Raw genomic sequence first — 24,346 nt, 5'->3', positions numbered from 1 at the left:
GTTTTACAGACCACCCCCAAAGACAGCTCCCTGGCCCACAGTGGATACCTTTTTTTTTTTTAAGATAATGTAGTATTTTATTTATTCTTTCTATTAAAAACTAATATTTCAGAACATTTACAATGTTAATTGAACATAAGGGAAGATCAATTACATTTTTTAACATCTCAATACTGAATACTAATAAAATATGGTCAAATTTATTATGATCAAAATTATTAAGTCAAAAATATAAATGCTTGGTTTTAGTATGCCTACATACAATTCAGTTTTTGGAGTAAAGTTCTTTGGCTGCAAGAGAGAACATTTTGTTTACTTTGCTAATAGGAATATCTCATAATGCTGGAATGGCCTCTTCTTGGTATTTCTTCTGCTGTTGATTTTTTGCATAGTTATCTGTGATTATATGAATGGAACTGAGTGGAGAGGTACTCATCATGTTAATTCCAAACAAGAGTACATAGCTGATTACGATAGTAATAAGGAGGTAGACAGGTAATGCAACTGCCCAATAGCTGAGAATTTTATTTTAAAGTTTTCTTCTGTTCCCTGCATTATCTCCATTTCCTTCAAGTTCCCTTTTTTCTTTTGGGTTTTTACATTTAATGTTAGAGGCTTTCTTTTAATGTTTGGTTACTTATAGCAGTCCATTCATATTTAAAAATGAAGTGCTACCAAGCTAATTGGAAGCACTGTGTACATGTGAGCAGGCTGGCCAACTGGTAAGCCTCACTCTAAGAGAGCTAGACATGAGCTTCACTGGGGTCCTCTAAATGTCAGAAATCATAGATTCTTTCTCTTGGGATAGTCAGCTTCTTTAGGAAGGAACTTCCTATCTTTTTCTGGAGGAGTAGTGTAGGCCTGGGCATTTTTGAGACCAGTAGGTTAAGCCTAATGAGTTTAGCCACGATTCAGGAATAAAAGCCCACACGAGATAAAGTATGAAGCCAAATTGGGAGCCTAAGAAAAGAACAAAGCCATAAATCGCTCTTTCTGGCAATGGCGACGGTGAATTTTCCACCATTTTTCTTGTCGCTTTAGACAATCTCAGCGCTGAGTTCTCTGCGCAAGCGCTGACCAGAGAGCCGCAGTGGGGTGGGGTGGGGAAAGGAAAAACTGAGGAAAAGGCCCAGGCGCGATGGCGCCCCCAGCCCGGGCACAGGCGCATCAGTGGATACCTTTTATAAAAACACCCCTCTAGCTCCTGCCTCTTTGCAGCAGCAGACACTGCTGCTTGGCCCATTGTGCCCTTCACAACATATCTTCCCTTTAATAAATTTACCTTTCATAGTTCATAACTGTCTTGGTGAATATTTTCACCCCCCACAACTCTGGCCATACCCAGCCTTCCACACATGGCATTTTGGTGGCTTTTATGGCAAATCTCTCCTAAGGGGACCTCTGCCCTATTCTCTTTTCCTCTTCCAACTCAAAACTCTCAGAGGACTGCATCTGAAACTGGAAACAACTGATGGTTACTGGCTGGGGCTACTCCTCAGTGGACCAGAAGGTCCCAGGGAAAGGCATCAACTGCCATCTCCCAGTTGGGTGAGAGGAGTTTGCTTTCCTTTTTCAGTCTTTCAGCAGACAATCTCTGGTAACTCTGGCAACTGATGGTTTCTGTCCAGGGCACTCCCTGGTGTAGTCTGAAGGCCAGAGGGTGAACGAGTTTGACTGTCTTGACTGGAAGGGAGGAAGGCTCTCTCCTGCCTTTCCTGGTCAGAGGTCCCTAATTTCAACATGTGGCAAGGCTGACAGCTGGAAGCTTATCTAGAGCCAAACACACATGCTTAGGGAGACCCAGACCTCCCTCTCTCTCTTCAAATATCCTGCAAGAACAGCCAATCTTTCTGCTGCAAACCCCATTGAATCTAGTAAACCCAGCCAACGCCAGATCGGTGAGTCTCCCCTTGACCCCCTTTTCTGACCTGGTCTGATTGTCCAGCATCATTAGCTCTAGGATCCAAGTATCTTGGCCCCTGGCTAGAGTTCCTCTCTATCAGATGGGATGCCCCTGTAGAGAGCAAATTTGTGTTACTTCACAAATGCAGGTAGATCCTCTCCAGTAGGTGGAAAATCACTTTGGAAAGTACATCTTCTCTGGGCGCTCAGAAGAATTGTGATTCGAGTCTTTAATGGATGATTTTTCCCCATTCCACCATGGAACATAAACCTTCCATTCCCTCAGACTCACCCCTGGGCTGCATTTTACAACTTTGGAATAAATTTGAACCTCAAACTCTCAAAAAAACCCAAAAAACTAATTTTATTGTGCAATAAAGTATGGCTTTCTTACCAACTTCCAAACCAGGAGTCTTGACCTTTACATGGAATTTGGGACCCAAACAATTTCTTTCAGCCTAAACTCTGTTATACTTATTCTAAATGGTCTGACTTTTCAGACTTTTATAACTCTCTCTTAGACTCCTAATCTCCACCAAAATTGCCAGATGTCTTCAGCCAAATTTTTAAACCCTACTAATTCTGATATTATGGCCATTCATCCAGGCCTCTCTAGACATTAGACAAAAAAACTCCAAAAACCAGATAAAGGTTTTTGCCCTTTTTCCACGATATTAGACACGACTTTCAAGGCCAACAACCTGAAGGCCAACAACCAGGAGAAGGTCTTAAAGACTGAAAAGGAAGTAAAAAAAAGACAAGCAGCAAGCCCGATATATGGCAACTTCTATTGTCAGTTACCTGCCCATACCAAGGCCCCAGGCACGACCTACACCTAAATGGCTGCCCTTCAAGCCAAAAGAGACATCCATTACCTGTTCATCATTGTGGCTAATGAGGACATATAAGACATAACTGTCTCAAAAACAAAAAACTGCTGCCTGGACCGTGCAAACAAAGGACACTGAATGCAGGACTGCCCCTTTCCTCCTAGTGCAGAGGGATCATCCCACAACCAAAAACCTCAAGCATGGACTGACCCAAGAGAACAGCAAATGCCTTTAACCCCATTCTCTTAACTATGGTTAACCCAACAAACAAAAGGGCCACCTCCTTAGTTATAGTTGATGGGGCCCAGCAGCTATACAGTCTCTTGTATTCTCCATTTCTATTAATGAACCTTGGACAATAGGATGTGTGACAGGGAATGAAATTAACTTCGTCAATTTGGGGGCTACATACTCTGCCCTAACCAACTTTTCTGGATCCATTTTCCAGTCTTGAATCCCCCTCACTGGCACAGGCGACCAACCCAGACAGGGACATTTTACCCCCTTTAGTCCTTAATAAGTTTCACTAGCTCTTTTAATATTCTAATTAACTCCTCTTTTACTAGGCCTCAGACCCATTCCTTCTAAAAACTAAGCCGTTAAGCCAACCACTCTGTATCAATACCATTATTTGCCACTTGAGGCTTCCTAAAAGGTCTTGGGGCGAAAAAAATCTAGTCACGTTACCACATCTGGCTAACTTCTGCTAAACAGATCAAGTCTTAAAAACTGGGTACTGTCTATGTAGGTGGCATGGTAAGGCATGAAAACTGGCCACTCCCGCCTAATTACCCACACCTCATAACTTCTCCAGAAGCCTCGTGCCAACCTTTTGTGTTCTCCAACAGTGATCAAACCAATTCGCAATTAAAAATGAATAAAAAGCAATTTAACTAAATTTAATTCTCTTAAAATCTTAAAATGCCTTAAATACAAAAGTAATTTTTTCTTAAAAATCTTACCTTATAGTTAAACTAATGAGAATTAAATACATTTGGTTATAAGGTTGTATTAAAATTAACCTCAATGTTACGCTCATGCCAGATAAAATTTACCATTTTCTTTAAGGGATAATTAAATGCTTTAATTTACTTTTTAAGTAAACTACAGAAAAAGAGAGAAAAAGGAGATGGGTTTAGTTGGCTTCCTACTGTGTTTGTTGGTTTTTGTTGTTTAAAGAAATAAATCTGCTCTATCAAAAAAACCAAGGTTTTTACTTATCAAAATATCTAAAATTATCATTTTGACTAAATAAATGGCTATTTTGCAATAACCTATAATTCTGTGTCATGACATCATGCTTTTAAACCCTTTTAACATTTGACAGACTCTCCAATATAAAAGTTTCAGACTCTCAGTTCACTCTGGGCAAGTGGTGGAGGGAAAGACAAAAATTGGCTTCAATCTCCAGGGAACACGCCCCCACCCCTTTTCTCCTAAACTGCCTCTGTAATAGCTCAGGGCTGGTAAATAACACCCGTAAATCAGGAAAATTGTTTTATAAACAACGTCTGTAGTAAAACCTAAAAATGGTATCTGAAATCTTTTTCAAATGTTGCCTACCGAGGCCTCAGTTATCCACCGCAGTTTATAATCAGATATAGGACTCTGGCAAGTGCTCTTCAGTGCCAAATTGCGGACAACTTTAAAATCTTCCAGGACTCATATTAAAAATTATGTTCTCATAAGATTGCCAGTATAGGATTGCTGACAAAATGAGAGTTAATTGCATAAACTAAATTAATAGAAGCCAAATAATTTTATAACTTTTGTTTAAAGTATTGCTAATTTTGTTATATTTTTCAGAGTCAAAATCCCTTTTTCTTGGAACTATTTACAGCCTTACAAAAATAAAATGTGCTCTTGTAAGCTAAATTTAAAATGTATATCTTTCTACCTGATTTCTCCAAAATTTGAAAACTATTAATTTGTAACAGTGTGGCTATTTACATGAGTTCAATAAGAATCTATTTTCTCTTGTAACAAAATGTCAAGCCTATAATCCCAGTACTTTGGAAGGCCGAAGCAAAAAGATTGCCTGAGCCCATGGGTTTGAGACCAGCCTGGGCAACATTGTGAGACCTTGTCTCTACAATAAAAAATTAGCTGGGCATGGTAACGTGTGTCTGTAGTTCCGGCTACTTGGAAGGATGAGGTGGAAGGATTGCCTGAGCCCAGGGGTCAAGGCTGTGGTGGCTGGGAGCACTCCAGCCTGGGCAACAGAGTGAGACTCCAACTAAAAAAAAAAAAAAAAAAAAATAGAAAATACTTATTTTACTGAGGCTTTGACTAAAAATATTTCAAAATAAACTGCTGTAAAAAAGTTAAGATCTATAAAGAGCCAATAAAAAACCCTTGAAAAGGACTGATACCTCTTCAATTCTGTGGGGCTTCCAACTGGTGATAAGTGAAAAAGCTTACTTACTAATGAGCCCAGGAACCTCAGGTTACTAGGGACTTCTAAAAGAAGACTTTACACAACTCATACAGGTCTTTACAACAAGTCCTTGGCTAACTCAAAGACTCATGGAGAATCTAAAGTTTCTTATAAAAAATTTCCATCAAAGCCAATTCAAAAAGAGCCTATATGACACATAATTATTCTTACTGTACTTTATAGATAAAATATAAAGTCTAAAACTTCCTTTACAAATAAATTAGTCCTACTATGATTTAGCTTTGATAAAAATAGAGAACTAGAGGGAAATAATTATGTTTCAAGAACTATAGTACACCTGTTTTAAATTATCTTGTACATTATTTTCTACAATTTAAACTGCTTCCAAAAATCCTGGCTACATATCTCCAAATATTTTCAAATTTCTCTTCAGATTCTCTAAAAGTAGCTGTGTTTCCTTGTTAAAATCATTATCTTAATATTTACAATATTTACTATATGTTTTTCCTTTTACTCATATTTTCCTCTGCTTTTCAACATTTATCTTCTATATATGCACAACGAAAAAATGACCCTATCTTTACTGGCTCTTTCCCTTTTTGGGACTCCTAATAACTGCCTACAGATTCCCATATTTAGTAACCTAAAATCTTAGATGATTCTAGATCCTCAGCACTTCTATCCTAAAAAAACAAAACATGCTCAAAACCAAACTTTAATATCCCAGCTTTACAGCCCCTTACAACTTCTACACTGGCTGCTCAATGCTTTTTCCTCAGGTCAAAATTTCAAGTAACATACCAGCTTTGTACCTTAAATTTAACTTCTTGCTTTAAATCTAAGGAAACTTGCTTCCTTTGTGGGTCAAATGCATATATCTGTCTTACAGCCAATTGGACTAGAATTTGTACATTAGTCTACATAGCCCCAAACATCCAAATTGCCCCTTTTAATTAGCCCCTCCCCATTCTACTTTACAGTTCTAGCATAACAAAATAGTCCATCTAATTCCTTTACTCATTGGATTAGAAATTTCCACTGGAGTGGATATGGAAATAACTGACACAAGTCTCATAGCCCATACTTATCATACACTCATGAGGTCATCTACCTGGGGATGGTACTCCTGATTATTCCCATTCCTGGGACCACTAACAGGTATTTTATTGCTCCCTCTCTTCGGTCGTTGTATCTCTAATTTAATTGTCAAATTTGTTTCCTCTAAAATTAAACAAATCTCTTTTAAATTCTGCTGGAAACCAGTTTCATCTCAACAGGCTTCCTTTTTCTGATGAGTTCCTTCCCTGTATCCTAAGTTTCACATCGAAAATGATAACCATACCCTACAGTTCAACTTTGGATAGCTGTCACCAAGACAGCCCCAATGGAATAGTGTGGACACTTTTGCATACTTTTTAAAAAGACGCTAAAGAAAACCTAATAAGTCTTTCCTAGTCCCCTTCTCTATAAGTCCACAGGGCTCCCTAGCAGATCAATAATTGCATATAGGGCCAGTGCCATACCCCTGTTCAGCATAAAGCAACTACAAAAGATGAGACTGTCACCACCAAAGATTCGACATTTTTGCTCTGTCGAGGAATGTGAAGGAATGAGGCCCAATTAGGCCAGCAACAATTGGGTAAATTAAGAAAGGAAATCTTAAGATTTGAGATTTTACAAATATTACAAGGAGACTTGCTGATAACAGCAAAGAGCTATAAAAGCTGATTAGCCAGCTCTAAAACATTTGCAGTAAACAAAAAGTAGTTAACTATCTTCTCTTTAATCTACTTTTCGCCATAACTATGTTGGTGAATATTTTCACACCTCTGTGACTCCAGCCATACCCAGCCTGCCACACATGGCATGCTCTATTTGGTTCTGACCCATATGTTCTGGTATGCCTGGCACTTTCTTGCTGACCACCTGGGTGTCCCAGGTATCTCTGCCCTAGCCTGCCCTGAGTGAGATTCTGTACCTTCCTTGAGGCCTCCCCAAGAGATAGTTATCTGGGCAACCTTTCGCCTGCCTTAGCTATTATTCCTCTGGGCTAGGCCACTAGCCAGAAGGGAGGACAAAAGGTGGGCATAGCTGCAAAGCAGGATGGTCCTCTCCTGCTGAGGGAGGCCATGGCTGGCTGGGCAGAATTGCCAGAACGGTCACAGATATGCTGTATTGTTTATCTACTTCATGTCATCACAAAGAGAGAATGTGGAACTTGGAAAGGCAGTGGGCTTTTTATTCGCTGGCCAGAAAGTGGAGGTGGGAGCTCGTGTCTGAAAGCACCTCCCCGGCAGCAGGAGGAGAGAGAGTTAGATTTGGGTGAGGTGGAGAAAGTGTGATGTGAACAGGTGGAGTACAGGCTTCTCCATAGCCACATGGGCATTAGAGAGTGGAGACTGTACTGCAGGGAAGAGGCCTTATTGTAAAGACCTGTTAATAAGCTAAAGATAACGGAGTCACAGGCACTGATTTCTGCTGGGCTGTACCAGTCTAAACTGGTCTTGTAGAAGGACTGGGCTTCAGCTAGTATCCAACAGGGGCTGGAGCCTTCAAACTACTGCACTTATAGAGAAGGGGACTAGAAAAGACTTATTAGGTTTTCTTTAGAGTCTTTAAAAAAAGTCTGTAAAAGTGTCCACACTATTCTGTTGGGGTTGACTTGGTGACAGCTATCCAATGTTGAACTGTAGGGCATGAGTTATGGTATCCAGCATGTGGCATAATTAGGTTGATTTATAGCTACTTGCGGCATCAGTCAGTCTAGAGTCCACACAACAAGCAGCTTTAGAGATGATTACTGAGCTCAACACTTGGGGTGGGGGCATGATTGCCACCTCATTCTTGTGCTCTCTGGGTATAATACTTTAAAGGTATTACTATTTCGTATTCCTCAAGAAAAGCATCCTTCTCTTTTGCATTAATGGATTATGTGTCCCCAGTGTGGGCAGGAGGGCTGTCCATGAACACCCACCTGGACATACATAAATACTACAACCATGAGCTGCTAGGCTCAGCGGAGGAGGCAGATGGACAGCAGAGACTCCCTCAGTAAGTAACTCTCTTGGAGCTGGCTCCTGCTTGCATGGAAGGTCATACAGGTCCCCTGGATGCACCAGCAGCCTTCCCTCCTTGCCCACCAGGTTCCAGAGCACACTTTAGCTTCTGGGTTCTGAGAGGAAAACTCATCTTCAGGGTTATCTCCAATAGGAGAGGAAGATGATGTTGCTCAGAACATCAGAAAGGGAGACTGCCCATTGGTTGAAGAGTGTGTCCTTTCTTAAGGGGGTATACACAGAAAGGCAGGAAGCAGTTTCAGAAGGATACAAACTGATATGTCTCTTATGGTTACTTAGGGGAATGAGACTGGGGAGAAAGATTTTCATTTGCATGCCCTCCTTTTTTATTAGGTATGTGTTTATTTTTATCATATGTGTACTATTTTTACTTTTAATAAGCCAAGATGGCTCATCTTTTCTTTCTGGTGGGGTAGAGGGATCCCAACCATCAGTCATTCGTTAGCATACAACAGGCACTTACGTGAGAAACTAATTTACCTGTCCAAAATCAAAGGATGGACACAGGCGTGGAGTGCAGCAGAAGCGAGACTTTATTGACAGTCTTGCAAGATTGGGTGTCTGGTGGGCAAGCACACCAAAGCAGGAAGAATCAGCACTTTTATCCCTAAAACGCAGGTCCCTCTTCTGGCTCCTCATTGGAGGAATACTGCAGAAGTTACAGGTTCTCCCATATGATGCCTACATGACATATTTTGATTGGCTTACAGAATCATTTCATTTGTATGCCCCATTTGCTGATTGGCTTACAGAATTACCATTCTGATTGGATCCTGCCAAAAGTTTAAACATGAAACCTGCCAAAGTAAAAAAAAAACCCACGAAAAGGAAGCACAAAGAAGCAGGAAGTGAATCAACAAAAGAGAAACACAGAGCATTTAGACACCATCTTGAGAACCCCAGATAAGCTAGGCTCCAATTTGAAAATAAATCACCATTGTTATTTCTCACACTTAAGACACTCCAAGAGTCTTAGGGGCTGCGTGCCAGGAATCTGAGGAAGAGGCCAAAATTTAAGCATCTTAATCACGTTGTCACAGGGACATACCCCCAGGCCTGGCTCAGCTATGGCTCTCTGTGGGGGGCTTGGCTCCACTGTCCTCCGGTGAGAACCTACTGCTCAACGATACAGCTCTCCTGACCTGATGCACACATCTATTGTAGCAGCAGGATGTCTGGCACTCGTCATTCTCTGAAGTGATCTTGGTGTTTATTGTTTGTTTTTTTCATATTTGCTTCTATGGGCTGTGTTTAGTTCACCACTATATCCCTGGTGCCAAGCAAAGTGCCTGTCCTGTGGCAGGTGCTCAGTTAGGTGGTTGTTTAATCAATGAATAATGGCACCTTCTCTCCAAGGGAAGCAGGAGTAGGTTGGAGAAAACCTTAACCCACCCCTCCGTGTCTGCGTAACTTTTGGCAAGTCACTGCAGTTTTCTCCCTTCACTTACCTCATCTGTGTGTTGGAAAATAATTATACATACCTGACAGGTTTGCTGGTGAAGATCTAATAAGTAAAAATACCTGAAGATTTTTGAAACACTGGCTGGCACCCTGAAAGTGTTTCATACATGTGCGCAGTTGACAATATCATTTCACTGATTGTTAAAATTTCTTATTTTATTTTACTAAACATTAAATCTTGAAGCTTCTTTCTTCATTGTATATAAATAAAGCACATTTTGGAATCATGTTTAATATTTGGTACTAAAATTATTTTAAAACATTAATGGTTGATATTTACATACCATTTCTATATGCTGCATAACTTTTGTAGCACAATCATCTATTTTGTCAGCTTTTTTCAATGATACTGTTTTTTTATTGTTATAGAGATAAGGTCTTATCATGTTGCCCAGGCTGGTCTTGAACTCCTGGATTCAGGCAATCCTCTCACCTCAGCCTCCCAAGATGTTTTGATTACAAGCATGAGCCACTGCACCCAGCCTCAATTATACTTTTAATATTTTGTATTCAGTTTTAAAAGGGCTTTTATTTTCCATGCAAATGAACATAGTCTCCCTAGTTGTCAGGTAATAATCCTAACCAGATTTTTTGTTGGTTTTTTTTGGCATACTCTTCTTAATCATCTGGAAGAATTGACCAATAATTGTACTTTATGTTTTCTTAATATACAAGTTTCTGGACTTTTTGATCATACATTTCAAATGCCTCTTTTAGCAGACACTGCACAGGAGTGAGGTAGCAGTCATGTTTCCCCCCACCCCAAGTGTGTCAGCAGACACTGCCATTCACTCCAAGTACATTCTTTCTACTACATCCTAAGAATGGATGGATAGATGATAGATAGACAGGGAGATCATATGTGTAAATAACAGTTCTAGATATATTGTAGGTATACATAAGAATAGATATCTGTAAACATTGCTGTTTGAACAATCTTAGACCATGATCACTTATTTTTATCTAACTGAAGATATCACTATATTACCAATATGATTATATTATTAATTTTAATTTGCTTGTAATTTTAGGGTTTTCTTCTTAATTTGTTTTTTAAGATACACAACATTCATTTGGACCAAATATTCTCATCTTACACACAAAGTAGCACTCAGTATGCATTTTCCCACCTTTTTTCCCATGACAATATGCCATGACCACCACTCCTCCACAGGCATACAGAGCTCTTTCTCCTTCATTTTCATGGCTACTGAGTGTTCTGATGTGATTGTTCAGGGGACTACTCCCCCTGTGTCCTGTTAATGGACATAGCTACTCTTTCCCTTATTTTGCTGTGACAAAGCCACAGGGAATAACTTCAAGAATATTTCTTTCCTACTTGGAAGGCTGAGGTGGAAGGATCACCGGAGCCCAGCAGGTCGAGGCTGCGGTGGCCGGGAGCGGCCACTGCACTCCAGTCTGGGCGACAGAGTGAGACTCCAACTCAAAAAAAAAAAGAATCTTTCTTTCTAAAGCTCTAATTGCATGGCATGTTCCTAGAATTGGGGTTTCTAGGATCTGGGGTCAATGCCTGTTAGTTTGTACATTCCCTTCTACTTTGATTATATAATTTTGGCTTCCCAGCAGACATGCATAAGAGTGCCTAGTTCTTCACAGCATTGCTGAAAATTAAAATTGGTGTCTTTAGGATATTGCACTATTTTGGGTCAAAGTCTGTCTCCCAGGCTGGAGTGCAGAGGCATGATCACAGCTTATTACAGTCTTGACCTCCTGGACTTAGGAGATTCTTCTGTCATAGTCTTCTGAGTAGCTGGGACTATATGTGCGTACCACCACACCCAGCTATTTTTTTTTATTTTTTGTAGAGATGAGGTCTTGCTATGTTGTCTAGACTGGTCTGGAACTCCTAGCTCAAGCTGTCCATTCACCTCAGCCTCCCAAAGTGCTAGGATTACAGATGTGAGCTACCGTGCCCAACCTACAACTTATGTCTTTAAACAAAGCTGAGATGAAAACGCCTTCATGTTCACACTGTAATAATTCCTGACAATGTACCCTGAGGGATACCCAAAAGAAAGGTGAGTTGCTAGTGTGCTTAGGTTTCAGACACTTGGTCTAAGCGTCTCCAGCAAATGACATGAAGGAAATCAAGGACATGTGTGCACCTGTGAATCACCTAACATAAGCTAGGTGGGTCCTAGGCTGGAGGGAGACTCCAGGTGTCTTGGGGAAGTCAAGTTCTGTTCTGTACACAGGCTTTCACACTGCCAGTGATTCCATGACTCTCCTCGGGTGAGTGGGGACTAAGGACACAGAGGTAATGAGTTCTGAGGGCAGAACCCTCCCCACATAGTATGGCCAACGTGATTCAGCCCATGTTGGTACATGTGTGCTAGGTCACAATATGACCACACCCCTCTGGATAGGCTCCTGGCTCACAAATTGCATCTAGATCACCTTTTCTTTTAGGATTTTCAAACAGACCCAAGTCCCTAGAGGCCTTTTGGTTTATTCCTAACCCAAACCCTAAGTCTGCAAGGGCAACCTGATCCCTCCACCCGCTTAGGCTTCTGGGTCAGCTGATCATAATCTCATCTGCCTGTATGGACACAGGATTGAGCCAGAACATAGCCCTTTCTGGGCCAGTATTGGTTGCACAAACCAGTCCTTCCACCAGTCCTCCACTGCTCCCCACTCATAGATCCTGTGAATATAAGTAATTCAAAATTTAAGTTGTTGGAACCCTAAATTATTTGAGCTTGAAAGGAATGCAAATGTGGGGCTTAAGTCACGTGACGGGCACGTGACAGGCAGAAAAACCCTTGTTTTTCTGTTTATACATTAAACCTTTTTCCTCACTTGCATGGTTTTGCAAAGTATTATAAATGGCAGATATGCACTGTGGAGGACCCTTTTTCTGTCTACTATTGACTTTCATTGTAGATTAACCTCTCTCTTACCTTTCTCACAAAAAGTCTTCATGGCTATCCCATTGTCTCAAGATGGAATGTTAAATAATACATTCAAGTGAAAATCAGCTGTAAAGAATAGAACACAGGATGTAGGGAAAAGAAAGCACTTCAACTAATTAATTTGTTGTAACTCTTAAACCAGCCTTGTGTAAAACAAGTTTGTAATATCGTTAAATTTATTTGGTGCTTGCCTATATGAGCAACAACTTTGACCTTGGGAGCCCTGGCCCCATTTCTCTGAAGTCTTTTGTCTTCTGAATGGCCACTCCCAGCCATTCTGTGACAAAGGTCACAGCTGCCTGTCAGCTTTTTAACTGAATAAACTCTTTAAAACTGGATTTTGATGCTTGTGATTATCTTCAGATTGACAGTTCTTAATAGCATCTTTCTCTCTTGTGCCTTTTCCTGCACAAACCCTCTTTTATATGCACATAATGTGTCTAACATTTGGTTTCTGATGCTTAGGAGTGTCTCCAGTGAGTGACAAGAGAGCAGCCAAGGACATGTGGGGATGTCTTTTATGCACACACAATGTGTCTAAGGCCACCCCTTCTGGTAACTGAATCCAATGCCTTCTGGAATTCAGAGGTCCATGAGTTCAAGACCATGATCCTGGTCCTGGCTATTGTAAGAGCAAATTTAATCTTCCAACTTGAAATAAGGCATGTGATTTTTGCACTCTTTTTTTTCCTTAAAATATTTAATTATGAAAACTCTTACATGTCATTTTTTGGGGGAAAAATTGTATATTTTATTTTAACAGCAAAATGGGGCTTTTGTCAGTCTTTTTTGGACTTAGATTGTCTTTCTCTAGAACCTGAAAACTATTGCTTTGAAATATAAATAGCAAAGGAAATAGTGCGCTATCCCATAGTTTCTCTAGGATAAAGTAGGAACCCACCTTAAATAGGTCCTGGCTCCTGATGATGATGTGACATGATGAAGATTATTTTTACTTTGAATATAGCCAACTCAAATTTCTGTTGGATATAGCCAAAGCACAAAAGACCTTCTGGTTACCAGGTGAATTTGGGATGAACTGTATGTAACAAATGATACTCTCAAGTTGTTTACTTGAGGACTAATTATAGTGACTTTCCTTTCTGTCTTTGCAATCTCTTAGCAGATTGCCTGGGATGCACCTTCCATTCTAGTTTAATTACGTAAGAATACAATTTTCTTTCTGTTCTGCCATTGCAAGGAGTTTTTCCAGGGTTGGAGAATTGTGAGGCGTGATATAAACATGTAATTTGACTGCCAGGCTTTACTCTAGAAGGATTTTTCTTTCTCAGGCTTCTAGTCACAACCCACGGTTGTGCACCAAAGTGCACACCACCTTAAAACCTGCAGGAAGAGTGGTCTCGGTCTATTTGGGATCTACGTATAGTCTCTCCTGAAGCAGTTTGACCACACTGAAAAAAACAAAGCAAAAACAAAAACTTCATAGGGCAGCACTCAACCATTCTAACCTCTTTTCATAGCTCTGGCTGATTCAGAGACCATAGGGCCTTAAAACCCAGCCAGACTTGGATGGATTTGGAGTCGATCAAACTCAGTGATCTATCACAGAAACAAAGAACAGAGTACTATATGTTCTCTCTCATAAGTGGACCTTGAACAATTATAATACTATAAGAAAGCATTTGGCAGTAATGGGAAACTGTCAGAGTTGGGGTGGGATTGGCAGTTGAGGGAAACTTCTAGGGGAGGGAGGGGCATACTTCATCAACAAGGGTACCTGCATAATCAGTGTTTGTATATCTAACCCTGAATTGTACCCCACATCTTTATAGTAAAAAAATTTTAAAAACCCAGCCAGGTCATACATGTGCATTGGGAGGCCTGAGAATCTCAACTTCTCCCTCCTCATAGTGCCCAAGTGCCCATAGATGTATAGCGGGCACCTTCAGCTTCCCTGCCCCTTCAGCTGCAATTCTGAATCTGGGTCCTGAGATTATTTAGGAAGTGATAGCAACCTCCATGAGGGGGATCTTTCCTCTCATTTCCTTCCCATACTGTAAACCCAGGAACACAGAGCCAGGTTGATCCCACATAGAATTTGCACATAGGGGCTGGCATCTGCCTAGGATTCACAAGGCAGGGTCAGAATTTGGACTAAGGACATACAGAAAACCCAGAGAAGACATTTTCTGCATTGTGAGAGGTCAACATAGACATCATAAATTCCCCCTTTTAAAGTGGTGCTCTCTGAGTTTTCCAGGTTATGTACAGTGACCTACTCATCTATGTGAGGGGCTTTTGGTGTAAAAACAGGATCTGGTGCAGAATCTGTAAGTGAAAAAAGCACCTCAGCTGTGGGAGATCATAGCCACAAAATATCAGCGCCCTGACCACACCTACACCTACTGTAAACGGTGCTGGAGTAGAGAATTCTTGTCCTTCCTCTTACCCAAGAGTTAACGGGTTAGGGAAAAGTGATATCACACCTGGATATAGGATTGGCCACTCTACCAGGGCAGTTCTATTTTCAATCCTAGCCCCACAAAGTTACCCTGAGTCTCTCCTACTGAATCACCATGAGGACATCAGCCCAGGCTTACTGGTGACCTTCACACCACGTGAGCATTGAGAAAGCTGGAGATGTCTTATACAGAGTAGGATAAGGCTGACAACAGGGTCTAATTTTGCTTTCCTCTCTGGATGGGAAATGAATCATTTAGGATGTGTTCCTCCCCTCACAGAAGGAATCTCTTCAGTTGGTACACAGTTGGGTGTCGCTCCAGGGGTCTGGTATTTGTGTGAAGAACAAGGACAAAATCTGGGGATTCAAACTGATAGAAAAATCTCATGGATTGTGTTTCATTTGACCATTAGAAAAACAAAGCAGTCATTTTCCCTACTGTCGGAAGTTTCAGCCTAGAGCAAATGAGTAAATGGATGAATTCAGCATTACAGGGTCAGTACGAAAGGGAGGTTCAAGGGACTTTGAAATCATTTGGGCCACTTTTCTCATGTTGTGAGATCTGATGTCACTAGGTGAAGGGCTATTTGTGGACTGAAAAGCTATTATTATCATTTTTACTATTTCTATTGTGTTTACCTTGTTAAACATGCAGCTCCTAATATGTATCTTAGAAAATCCTGAGGGTTTTAGTTAAATTGCTTGTTAGAGTATGTTATAAAGTAGACAAGAAAGTGACTATTTAGATTTAAATTATACAAACTGGGGAAGTCAAGTTTCTCTTGGCCAGGCTTAGGAAAGGCAGAACTGGAAATACTCCAGCAACATAGAGATGAAGCCAGAGCCTGCTGCCTGCTCCAGGTCTGCCACCCTACCCAGACTTTCACAAAACTATTAGAGGGGTCAGCGTTTGGGGTAGCTACTCCTGACATCTCCAGAGCTGGTGCTCCCAATTTTTACTAACCCCAAAGTAGATAAATGAGAGCAAAAGATTTTAATTTGGAGGTCTTGATTTCTTTTATAAAAAATTATTATTAAAGCCTGTGTTTCTCTATAGAGACATTCTACCTGGCAATCTGTTGTCCATTTCTGCAGACCCAAAAGTCACTCCACAAGCTATAAAATGGTAAATATAAACACAACAATAAAAAATCCCTCTGAACTACACTTTACCCTTTTTATATCCCTCTCATCTGTGTTTATTTAGCTTTTATGTTCTACACTTTGTTTTAAAATCAATGCTAGAGAAACAGAAGAAGAAAGAGTCTGCACTCTTCCTCTAAATCCTGGGAAATATGAGACTCTTGTTATCCATCTCCTAGGGTTTTATGAGGATTAACTCACTTAACATGAGCTTCCTAGCATAGTAACATGTCTCTGTAACGTACTACTGAGACATAGTACATTGATCATAAACCTTGCATTAATGCATGTAGTTTTTCAAACGCTTACTTCCTCAAACATTGCTGCCTTCTGCTGCCTCTGTAAACCTTAAAGGGCCAGCAGACAATGCCATGTTTCAGGATAGAGGTTGGTGGTCTTCACTTTGGACCAGAAGTATTTGTGATGTGATAAGAGTGGTGGGCGTGAGGGACCCTGTGTGCTGTGCTTGCTGTCACTAACTGAGTGCTACTGATCATGCATGTTTAGGGAACTGCATCACCACTAACAGGGAACTTCTACAGAAACCAATTCACGTAATCCTTCCAAACCTGCAGAATCATATTACTTAGAGTAGGTGCAGAATACCAAATGATTTCTGTACAAATTAAAAATGGTGAGACAAGGCTTAGAATCCAGTCTTCTGAGCAAGATCACATGGCCAGCTTCATGAAATACCATCACCCATTCCTGCTCCACAGACTGTCTGTGGTCTAAGTGGGAACATAATTAATTTAAGTGCCCAGTGGGATCTGAGGTGAGGGCCAGGATGAAGTACAAGGGCTCCCAGATACACATGTGAGAGTCTTATTCAGCCTTTGTTCCAAAGGGAGGCGACAGGGCCTGCTCTGCTTGTGTTTGTTGAGGGCAGGTCTGTGCAGCTCGTGTTTCCATTGTTATAGCAGAAATCGCTGACTCTGAGTGTAGAAAAGGGGCACCTCATGTGTATTGAAGCTCATTTCTGAGTTTCTGCCTCTTGTGATGAAGTACAGGAAAGGGTGGATTTTTTTTTTTTTTTGTCTACTTCTAAGTCCTTCTGTCTCTGGCAGGTGAAGAGGTTGTCCTGACATATTTAAAGATATATTGTTCTCAACATACAAGTGTGATTTGTCCAGGTAATCTTATCTGAAAAGGAATCTCATAGGAATCTCATAGAGGAGGAAGAGGAAGAATGGTGTCCCATGTCAGGGGCTGTATCCTCTTTTCCTCCTAAGAATGTCATGTGTTTAGAACTTGCAGACTTTTACTTCTCTACTTGCTATGTTGCTGGCTAACGAGTTTATGTCAACAACATTTTTTTCTCCTTATAATATTCAAAGAGCTCTGAAAATACTTCTTTTCTGTATATCAGAGGCTTCTCTTCATCCTGGCTTCTATGCCAAGAGCAATTCTTAACATGAATTATGAGCTGCAGTATTATAAATGTTCCTTTTGTGGCCATTGAATGTGTGAAGGCGTGGTTGGCCAAGGTTCCTATTGGGGATGGCGTTGAATTCTCAGGTATCAGTGAAAAAGGAAAACATGCCTTATTTAGGGTTTATCTGCATGCTCTGGTAGCTCTATTAAGACAATGAACATTTAAACAGGATGATGTTTACTAACCCAGAAAATCTCAGAAAGTTCTGAATAAAGAATAGATGGAGGAAGTTTGCTCTTTAAAATGCTTAAAAAAAAATAAAGACTAAATATACAATTTACAAAACATGGGAGATATCTATAACTTGAACCTTGGATTAAACTGATATTTCTTCATGATTAGATTCAGATTGTAATTTATGTTTTTGTCCAGTAATATATCACACCACTGATGTTGTGTCTTCTATGTGCTTTGGCACGTGTTACCAATTTTCCTATTACAGTTGATGCTAGTTTTATTCACAGTTTAAGGTACTGCCCTATGACAGATTTTCCCACTGAAGAGTTAGTTATTTTTCTCTTTATGATTAATAAGTTCCTTCAGAAGATTTCCTGAGTTATGTACGTAAATAATCACATTTGATTCAGTAGCTCTCCTTCCTAGATTCACCTTGCACATAGCTTGCTTTAGGGAATTAAGGCTCTCATATTTGTTCACTGGTCAGATGAACTTGGATAAACTACCACTTACTGGATGTTTGGCAACATGTTCTCCTTGGGCTGGAAGCACTGACATCACTGGGAGCTTGTTAGAAATGCAAAAACATAAGTGTCACCTCAGATCTCCTGAATAAGAATCTACATTTTAACACACTCTCCAGGTCATTGTTGTACAAAGTAAAATCTGAAAAGTGTGCTTCTAGTTCATGACTTTTCCACGTAAGTAATATATACACTAGTTATGTAAGCATACCACTAAAAAATGTTCACATCTGTGTTTGTGCCCCAATTTTATATCTATCTTCCACAGAAGTGTAGTATTTACATTGGTTTTGTGGATCTTATACTATCCCCTTTCCTTAGAGTTAGAGATACATACATTAGAGAATTGTACTGTGCTAAAGTGTATCTCATTGGATAGAACCAGTTTTCTTAACACTCAAATGGGTCAAATTAAGAACTCTGCCATGGCCATTTGGTAAATATGTGTTTTGTTTTGTTTCAGGGGCTGTTGACATTCAGAGATGTAGCCATTAATTTCTCTCTGGACGAGTGGGAATGCCTGGACCCTGCTCAGCAGAATTTGTATAGAGATGTGATGTTAGAGAACTATAAAAACCTGGTCTCTGTGGGTGAGGATAACTTTAGTACACAATTTGTATGCCACACTTCCTTTGTAGAGTATAATTCGAGAGTTTCTGAATGAGTTTCAGACCCTTGCTTTCAAGGAAGAATCGAGAGATTATTGGTGTTAAAAAAAAAAGTTTTATCTTGACATCAGTCATCCCCTATCTTAAGCTGATAGTATTCTTTACTCTCGATTAATGGTAATTCCAGAAAATCAGTAGCATAAAATAGTGTTGCCCATATCTTAAAATCTAATTGCCACCATTGATTTTTTTATCTAATAGTACTGGATAGTCAAGTGAAAACCCCACAAATTTAAAATACACATGAAATATTCTAAAATAATGTCAGGAAACTTTTCGGTTTTTTTTGTTTTTTAGAATCTTCTATAATGTTGTCTTTTCTCTACTGAGCACAGTACTAGCTTGGTAATTGAACAATCCCAGCAAGAGTCAAGTTACTTTTTTCTAATAAAACAGGTCTTGCTATCTCTAAACCAACCCTGATCATCTGTCTGGAGCAAAGCAAGGAGCCCTGCAATGTGAAGGGACAGAAAATAGCAGCCAAACCCCCAGGTAGGTGAGAGTGAATGGAACAGATGCACAAGTGAGGGGTTGCAATATCAAGGAGGAAGCCAGGCCTTAAGATGTGGTTTGGGAAGCTCTGTTCCAATGAAGTGTTTTCTGAGAAGCTTGGAGTTATGTTTTTTGCTGTCACACAGGGGGAATCTTCTGTTTCATGCTCTTAAATCCTCTAAGGACTCTACTTCCTCTTCAGTGAACTTCCTTCAAGGTTACAGTAAGAGCCAATGCTTACTGCATGGCTTGTAAGGGACAATGTGACCTAACTCCTCTTCCATTGCTTTTGGGGACATGAGCATATCTATATATTTTTGAAGAACTCATTGAACCATTTTTAAAGTTCCCCTTTTGCGTCATGTCTAAAATGGAGAGTAGTGGTGATTTGGGGATTTGATTAAGAAATCCCAGGAACACCACAAACATGACCTGAGCCTGGGGGTTTGAGACCAGCATCGGCAACTTGGCAAGACCTCATCGCTACAATAAATCCAGAAAAAAAAAAAATTACCCAGGTATGGCAGCACATCCCTGTAGCTCCAGCTACTTGGAAGGGTGAGGTAGAAGGATCACCTGATTACCAGCAGGTCGAGGCTGTGGTGACTATGAGCATGCCACTGCACTCTAGCCTGGGTGACAAAGTAAGAATCCGACTCAAAAAAAAAAAAACAAAACCTCATGCCTCCCAATGCAAACATGTGATCCTGGCTGGGTTTCCAGACACCATGGTCTCTGAATCAGTTTCAAGTCTGAAGATGCTTTGAAAGACAGAGCTAGAGATGCTGATGGCCAACCCGTGCAGTTATTTTTGTAGAAATCTGGTCTAACTACTTTAGATGAGACTGTAGATCCCAAATAGGCAGAGAGACTACTCTGGCTGCATGTTTGCAGACAGCGTATGCTTTCCTGTACAATTTGTCGATTGTGACTGGAAGTGTATGCTTTCCTGTCCAATTTGTGGATTGTGACTGGACGCCTCAAGTAAAAGGACCCTGGTAGAAACCTTAAATGTCTGAATCTTGCTACACCTGTTCGTGGTACTGCAGTCTGTCTGCTGCTGTAATAATCATTTACCTTTGGTTTCAGTAGACCCGGTCTGCTTTTCAAAGTACACCTCCATTTCTGCCAGCCCTCTGTGTTACAGGAGGAGAAACCAGTGTTTGGAAACATCCCCAGAAGCCGGGAGTGTGGGCAAATGTACCAGTATTTTTTTTTTCTTTTTTGAGGGAGAAGGCAAGACTTGGGAGTTTACTCCTAAAGGCACCATGCTATTTTGGGTAGGAGTAAGGGCTGTGGTGGGCAAATCCAGCAAACTTTTCTTCCCATTCTTTGTGGCTCTTGGCCTTGTTCTGACCTGAGGTGCTACAGACACAACTACGTTCATAGAGTTCTCACAAAGGCATTTTGCTCGGTATATTTTTGTGACGCTTTTATGTCTATGAAGGAATTGGAGCCTGTGGTATTTTATTATGACTGCTTGCTAATGTACTTGGTATAATTTTATATATGACATTTGTAATGTATGTCTATCTGAGGCTACTGAGTTGTATAATTTGTTGTTTTCACTTCTTTCAGTTATGTCTTCTCCTTACACCCATGACCTTTTGCCAGAGGAGGATATGAAAGATTCATTCCAAAGAGTGGTACTGAGACGATATGAAAACTGTGGCCTTGAGAATTTGCATTTAAGTAAAGAATGGGAAGGTGTGGGTGAGTATAAGGTGCAGAAGAGATGTTATAATGAACAAAACCAATGTTTATCAACTACTCATATCAAAATCTTTCAATGTAATAAATATGTGAATGTCTTCAGTAAATTATCAAATCCAAATAGACACAACGTAAAACATATTGGAGAAAAACCCTACAAATGTACAGAATGTGGCAAAGCCTTTAAATCCCGCACAATTCTTTCTAAGCATAAGACAGTTCATCAGAGAGAAAAACCCTACAAATGTGAAGAATGTGGAAAATCTTTTTACTGGTTTTCACATCTTACTAATCATAAAATAATTCATACTGGAGAGAAACCCTACAAATGTGAAGAATGTGGAAAAGCTTTTTACTGGTTTGCTAATCTTACTAATCATAAGATAATTCATACTGGAGAGAAACCCTACAAGTGTGAAGAATGTGGGAAAGCTTTTAGCTTGATATCATACCTTACTAAACATAAACGAATTCATACTGGAGAGAAACCTTACAAATGTGAAGAATGTGGAAAAGCCTTTAAGCAATGTGGACACCTAAATGCACATAAGAGGTGTCATAGTGGAGAGAAACCCTATAAATGTAAAGAATGTGGCAAAGTCTTTAAACAGTTCTCAAACCTTTCTAATCATAAGATAATTCATACTGGAGAGAAACCCTACAAATGTGAAGAATGTGGCAAAGCTTTTAGCTTGATAGTATACCTTACTAAACATAAACGAATTCATACTGGAGAGAAGCCCTACAAGTGTGAAGAATGTGGGAAAGCCTTTACACAAGGCTCACAGCTAAATGTACATAAGATAAGTCATGCTGTAGAGAAACCCTATGAATGTGGAGAATGTGGTAAATCCTTTAAGTTGTTCTCATATCTTACTAAACATAAGCAAATTCATACTGGAGAGAAACCCTATAAATGTGAACAATGTGGCAAAGCTTTTAATGAATATAAAAACCTTACTAATCATAAGATAATTCATACTGGAGAGAAATCTTTCAAATGTGAAACATGTGGAAAAGCTTTTCTCTGGATTTCATGTCTTACTAAACATAAGAGAACTCATACCTCAGAGAAGCCCTACAAATGTAAAGAATGTGGCAAATCCTTTAAGTTATTCTCATATCTTACTCAACATAAGCAAATTCATACTGGAGAAAAGCCCTACAAATGTGAAGAATGTGGCAAATCCTTTAAGCTGTTCTCCTATCTTACTCAACATAAGCAAATTCATACTGGAGAGAAACCTTATAAATGTGAAGAATGTGGGAAAGCCTTTCACCGGTGCTCATCCCTTATTCAACATAAGAAAATTCATACTGAAGAAAAACCTTACAAATGTAAAGAATGTGGCCAAGTCTTCAACCACTACTCAAACCTTGTTGAACATAAGGTAATTCATACTGGAGAGAAACCCCACAAATGTGAAGAATGTGGTAAAGCCTTTCACTGGTTCTCACTTCTTACCAAACATAAGAGAATGCATACTGGGGAGAAACCCTACAAATGTGAAGAATGTGGCAAAGCCTTTAACTATCTCTCAAACTTACATGTACATAAGAGACTGCATACTGGAAAGAAACCCTATGAATGTGAAGAATGTGGCAAAGTCTTTAACCAGTTCTCACAAGTTACTCAACATAAGAGAGTTCATACTGGAGAGAAACCCTACAGATGTGAAGAATGTGGCAAAGCCTTCAAAGCTCACTCAGGCCTTTGTAAGCATAAGAAATTTCATATTGGAGAGAAGCCCTACAAGTGTAACAAATGTGACAAAATCTTCAAGTGGTTTCAATCCTTTACTACACATAAGAGAATTTGTTCTGCAAAGAAACGCTACAAATGTGAAGAATGTGGGAAAGCCTTTCACTGGTTCTCATCCCTTACTAAACATAAGAGAATTCATAGTGGAGAGAAACCCTACAAATGTGAAGAATGCGGCAAGGCCTTTAATCAGTGCTCAAATCTTAATGTACATAAGAGAATTCACACCTGAGAATTGTCCTACAAATTTCAAGAATATGGCAAAAGGCTTTAATACCTGCTTACATATTAATTCACATGATACTTCACACTGAATAAAAGGGTTACAAATATAATGACTTTTGTAAAACCACCCACAAAATATAAGCCTCAGAGTGTAGCAGAGTATGTATACTGAACAGCATTACAAATATACAGGGGCACAATACCCTTACTTATATCACAGATCTTATTTGTACACAGGAGAATTTTTACTGCACAAAAATTCTCCAGTGGTTGCTCAAGCTTAACCTCAGAGACCCTACATATGAGAGAAACTCTGCAAATATAATAAATACAGAAAAACACTTGTCCAAAAAACATGTCTTAGAAAACACCAACGAGCTCATACTAAAAAATACTTTAGATATGCATTAAATATGAATAAATGTGTACTCATCTAAACATCAGAGGATTCACTCTCAAAGTGTTGATTATAGAAAATAATCTAAAGTTAAAATTATTAGTTAATGTATTTATATTGATTTTTGTGGAGCTATAATTACATGTAAAGTATACTTTTTTGCATTAAAAAACTTTCAGATTTTTTTAAAGCAAAAAAATCAACCCTTAGATCAGTATGTAAATCAACTCTCAAATCACACGGTGCTCTGCCTTCATTTCTAGTGTTTACGTAAAGCATGTGGTTAGTTGTTGCTGTACGGGAGCCTACGAGAGGTCCTTCTAGGTTAGGTGGGGCTCATTTACGTACTTTTCCATGGAGGTTTAAGGATAATCTTCTGCATTATAGTAAGAAGAAAACATTTTTAATTTTAGAAATAAATTGTTTTACTAATTGCATATTAAGTAATAAAATTCAGTGGATTTTGAAATGCTTTTAAAAGTCTACGTGTGATCTTTGTTTTAATAAAACACAATTTAAAAAAATGTGTTAAAACTGCTATACATTGAATAAAATGTTATCCTCTCACTGAGGTTAGCCTAGTCCATCTTATTCAAATTTGTAGGTAATAGATGGTGACAATATATTCTTAGATAGCATAATGGAATGGCATCTCTAGTGATCCCTTTTCCAAGTCTATATAAACTCAGTATGGAGAATATTGTTCCCATGGGTTATGTATTTTTTCTTTTTTTTTCTGTATCTACAGTGTTATGATTATAATGGATATTATATGAAGGTATAACCA

General features: G+C 39.5%; 2 protein-coding genes across 2 annotated transcripts in view; one reads left to right on the top strand and one right to left on the bottom strand.

Annotated features, from left to right (window-relative positions):
• Positions 1 to 24,031, top strand: part of LOC103255654 (zinc finger protein 208-like) — a 112,820-nt gene extending 88,789 nt beyond the window's left edge. The window contains exons 6-7 of the mRNA XM_021710238.1: positions 21,314 to 22,885; positions 23,054 to 24,031. Coding sequence (XP_021565913.1) covers positions 21,314 to 22,885; positions 23,054 to 23,169 — 1,688 coding nt within the window. The 3' untranslated portion in view covers positions 23,170 to 24,031. The remainder of the gene's footprint in view (positions 1 to 21,313; positions 22,886 to 23,053) is intronic.
• Positions 335 to 1,031, bottom strand: LOC103255649 (phosphatidylinositol N-acetylglucosaminyltransferase subunit P-like). Its single transcript, XM_021710239.1, has 2 exons — positions 869 to 1,031; positions 335 to 514 (listed from the first exon to the last, which is right to left on the bottom strand). The coding sequence occupies exons 1-2, from the start codon at positions 1,022 to 1,024 to the stop codon at positions 335 to 337; spliced, it is 336 nt and encodes a 111-aa protein (XP_021565914.1). The 5' UTR covers positions 1,025 to 1,031.
• Positions 24,032 to 24,346: the final 315 nt, after the last annotated feature.

The sequence above is a fragment of the Carlito syrichta genome, unplaced genomic scaffold (genome assembly GCF_000164805.1).
Source record: "Carlito syrichta isolate Samal-C Ts95f unplaced genomic scaffold, Tarsius_syrichta-2.0.1 Scaffold288318, whole genome shotgun sequence".
NCBI lineage: Eukaryota > Metazoa > Chordata > Mammalia > Primates > Tarsiidae > Carlito > Carlito syrichta.
This window is presented reverse-complemented; position numbering and strand designations above follow the sequence as displayed.

Excerpts from the sequence above, each read along its gene's own strand:
- LOC103255649 (XM_021710239.1), bottom strand. The coding sequence starts at position 1,024 with ATGGTGGAAAATTCACCGTCGCCATTGCCAGAAAGAGCGATTTATGGC. Across the intron at positions 515-868 it reads TAACCTACTGGTCTCAAAAA|TATTGGGCAGTTGCATTACC; the intron begins TGCCCAGGCCTA and ends AAAATTCTCAGC.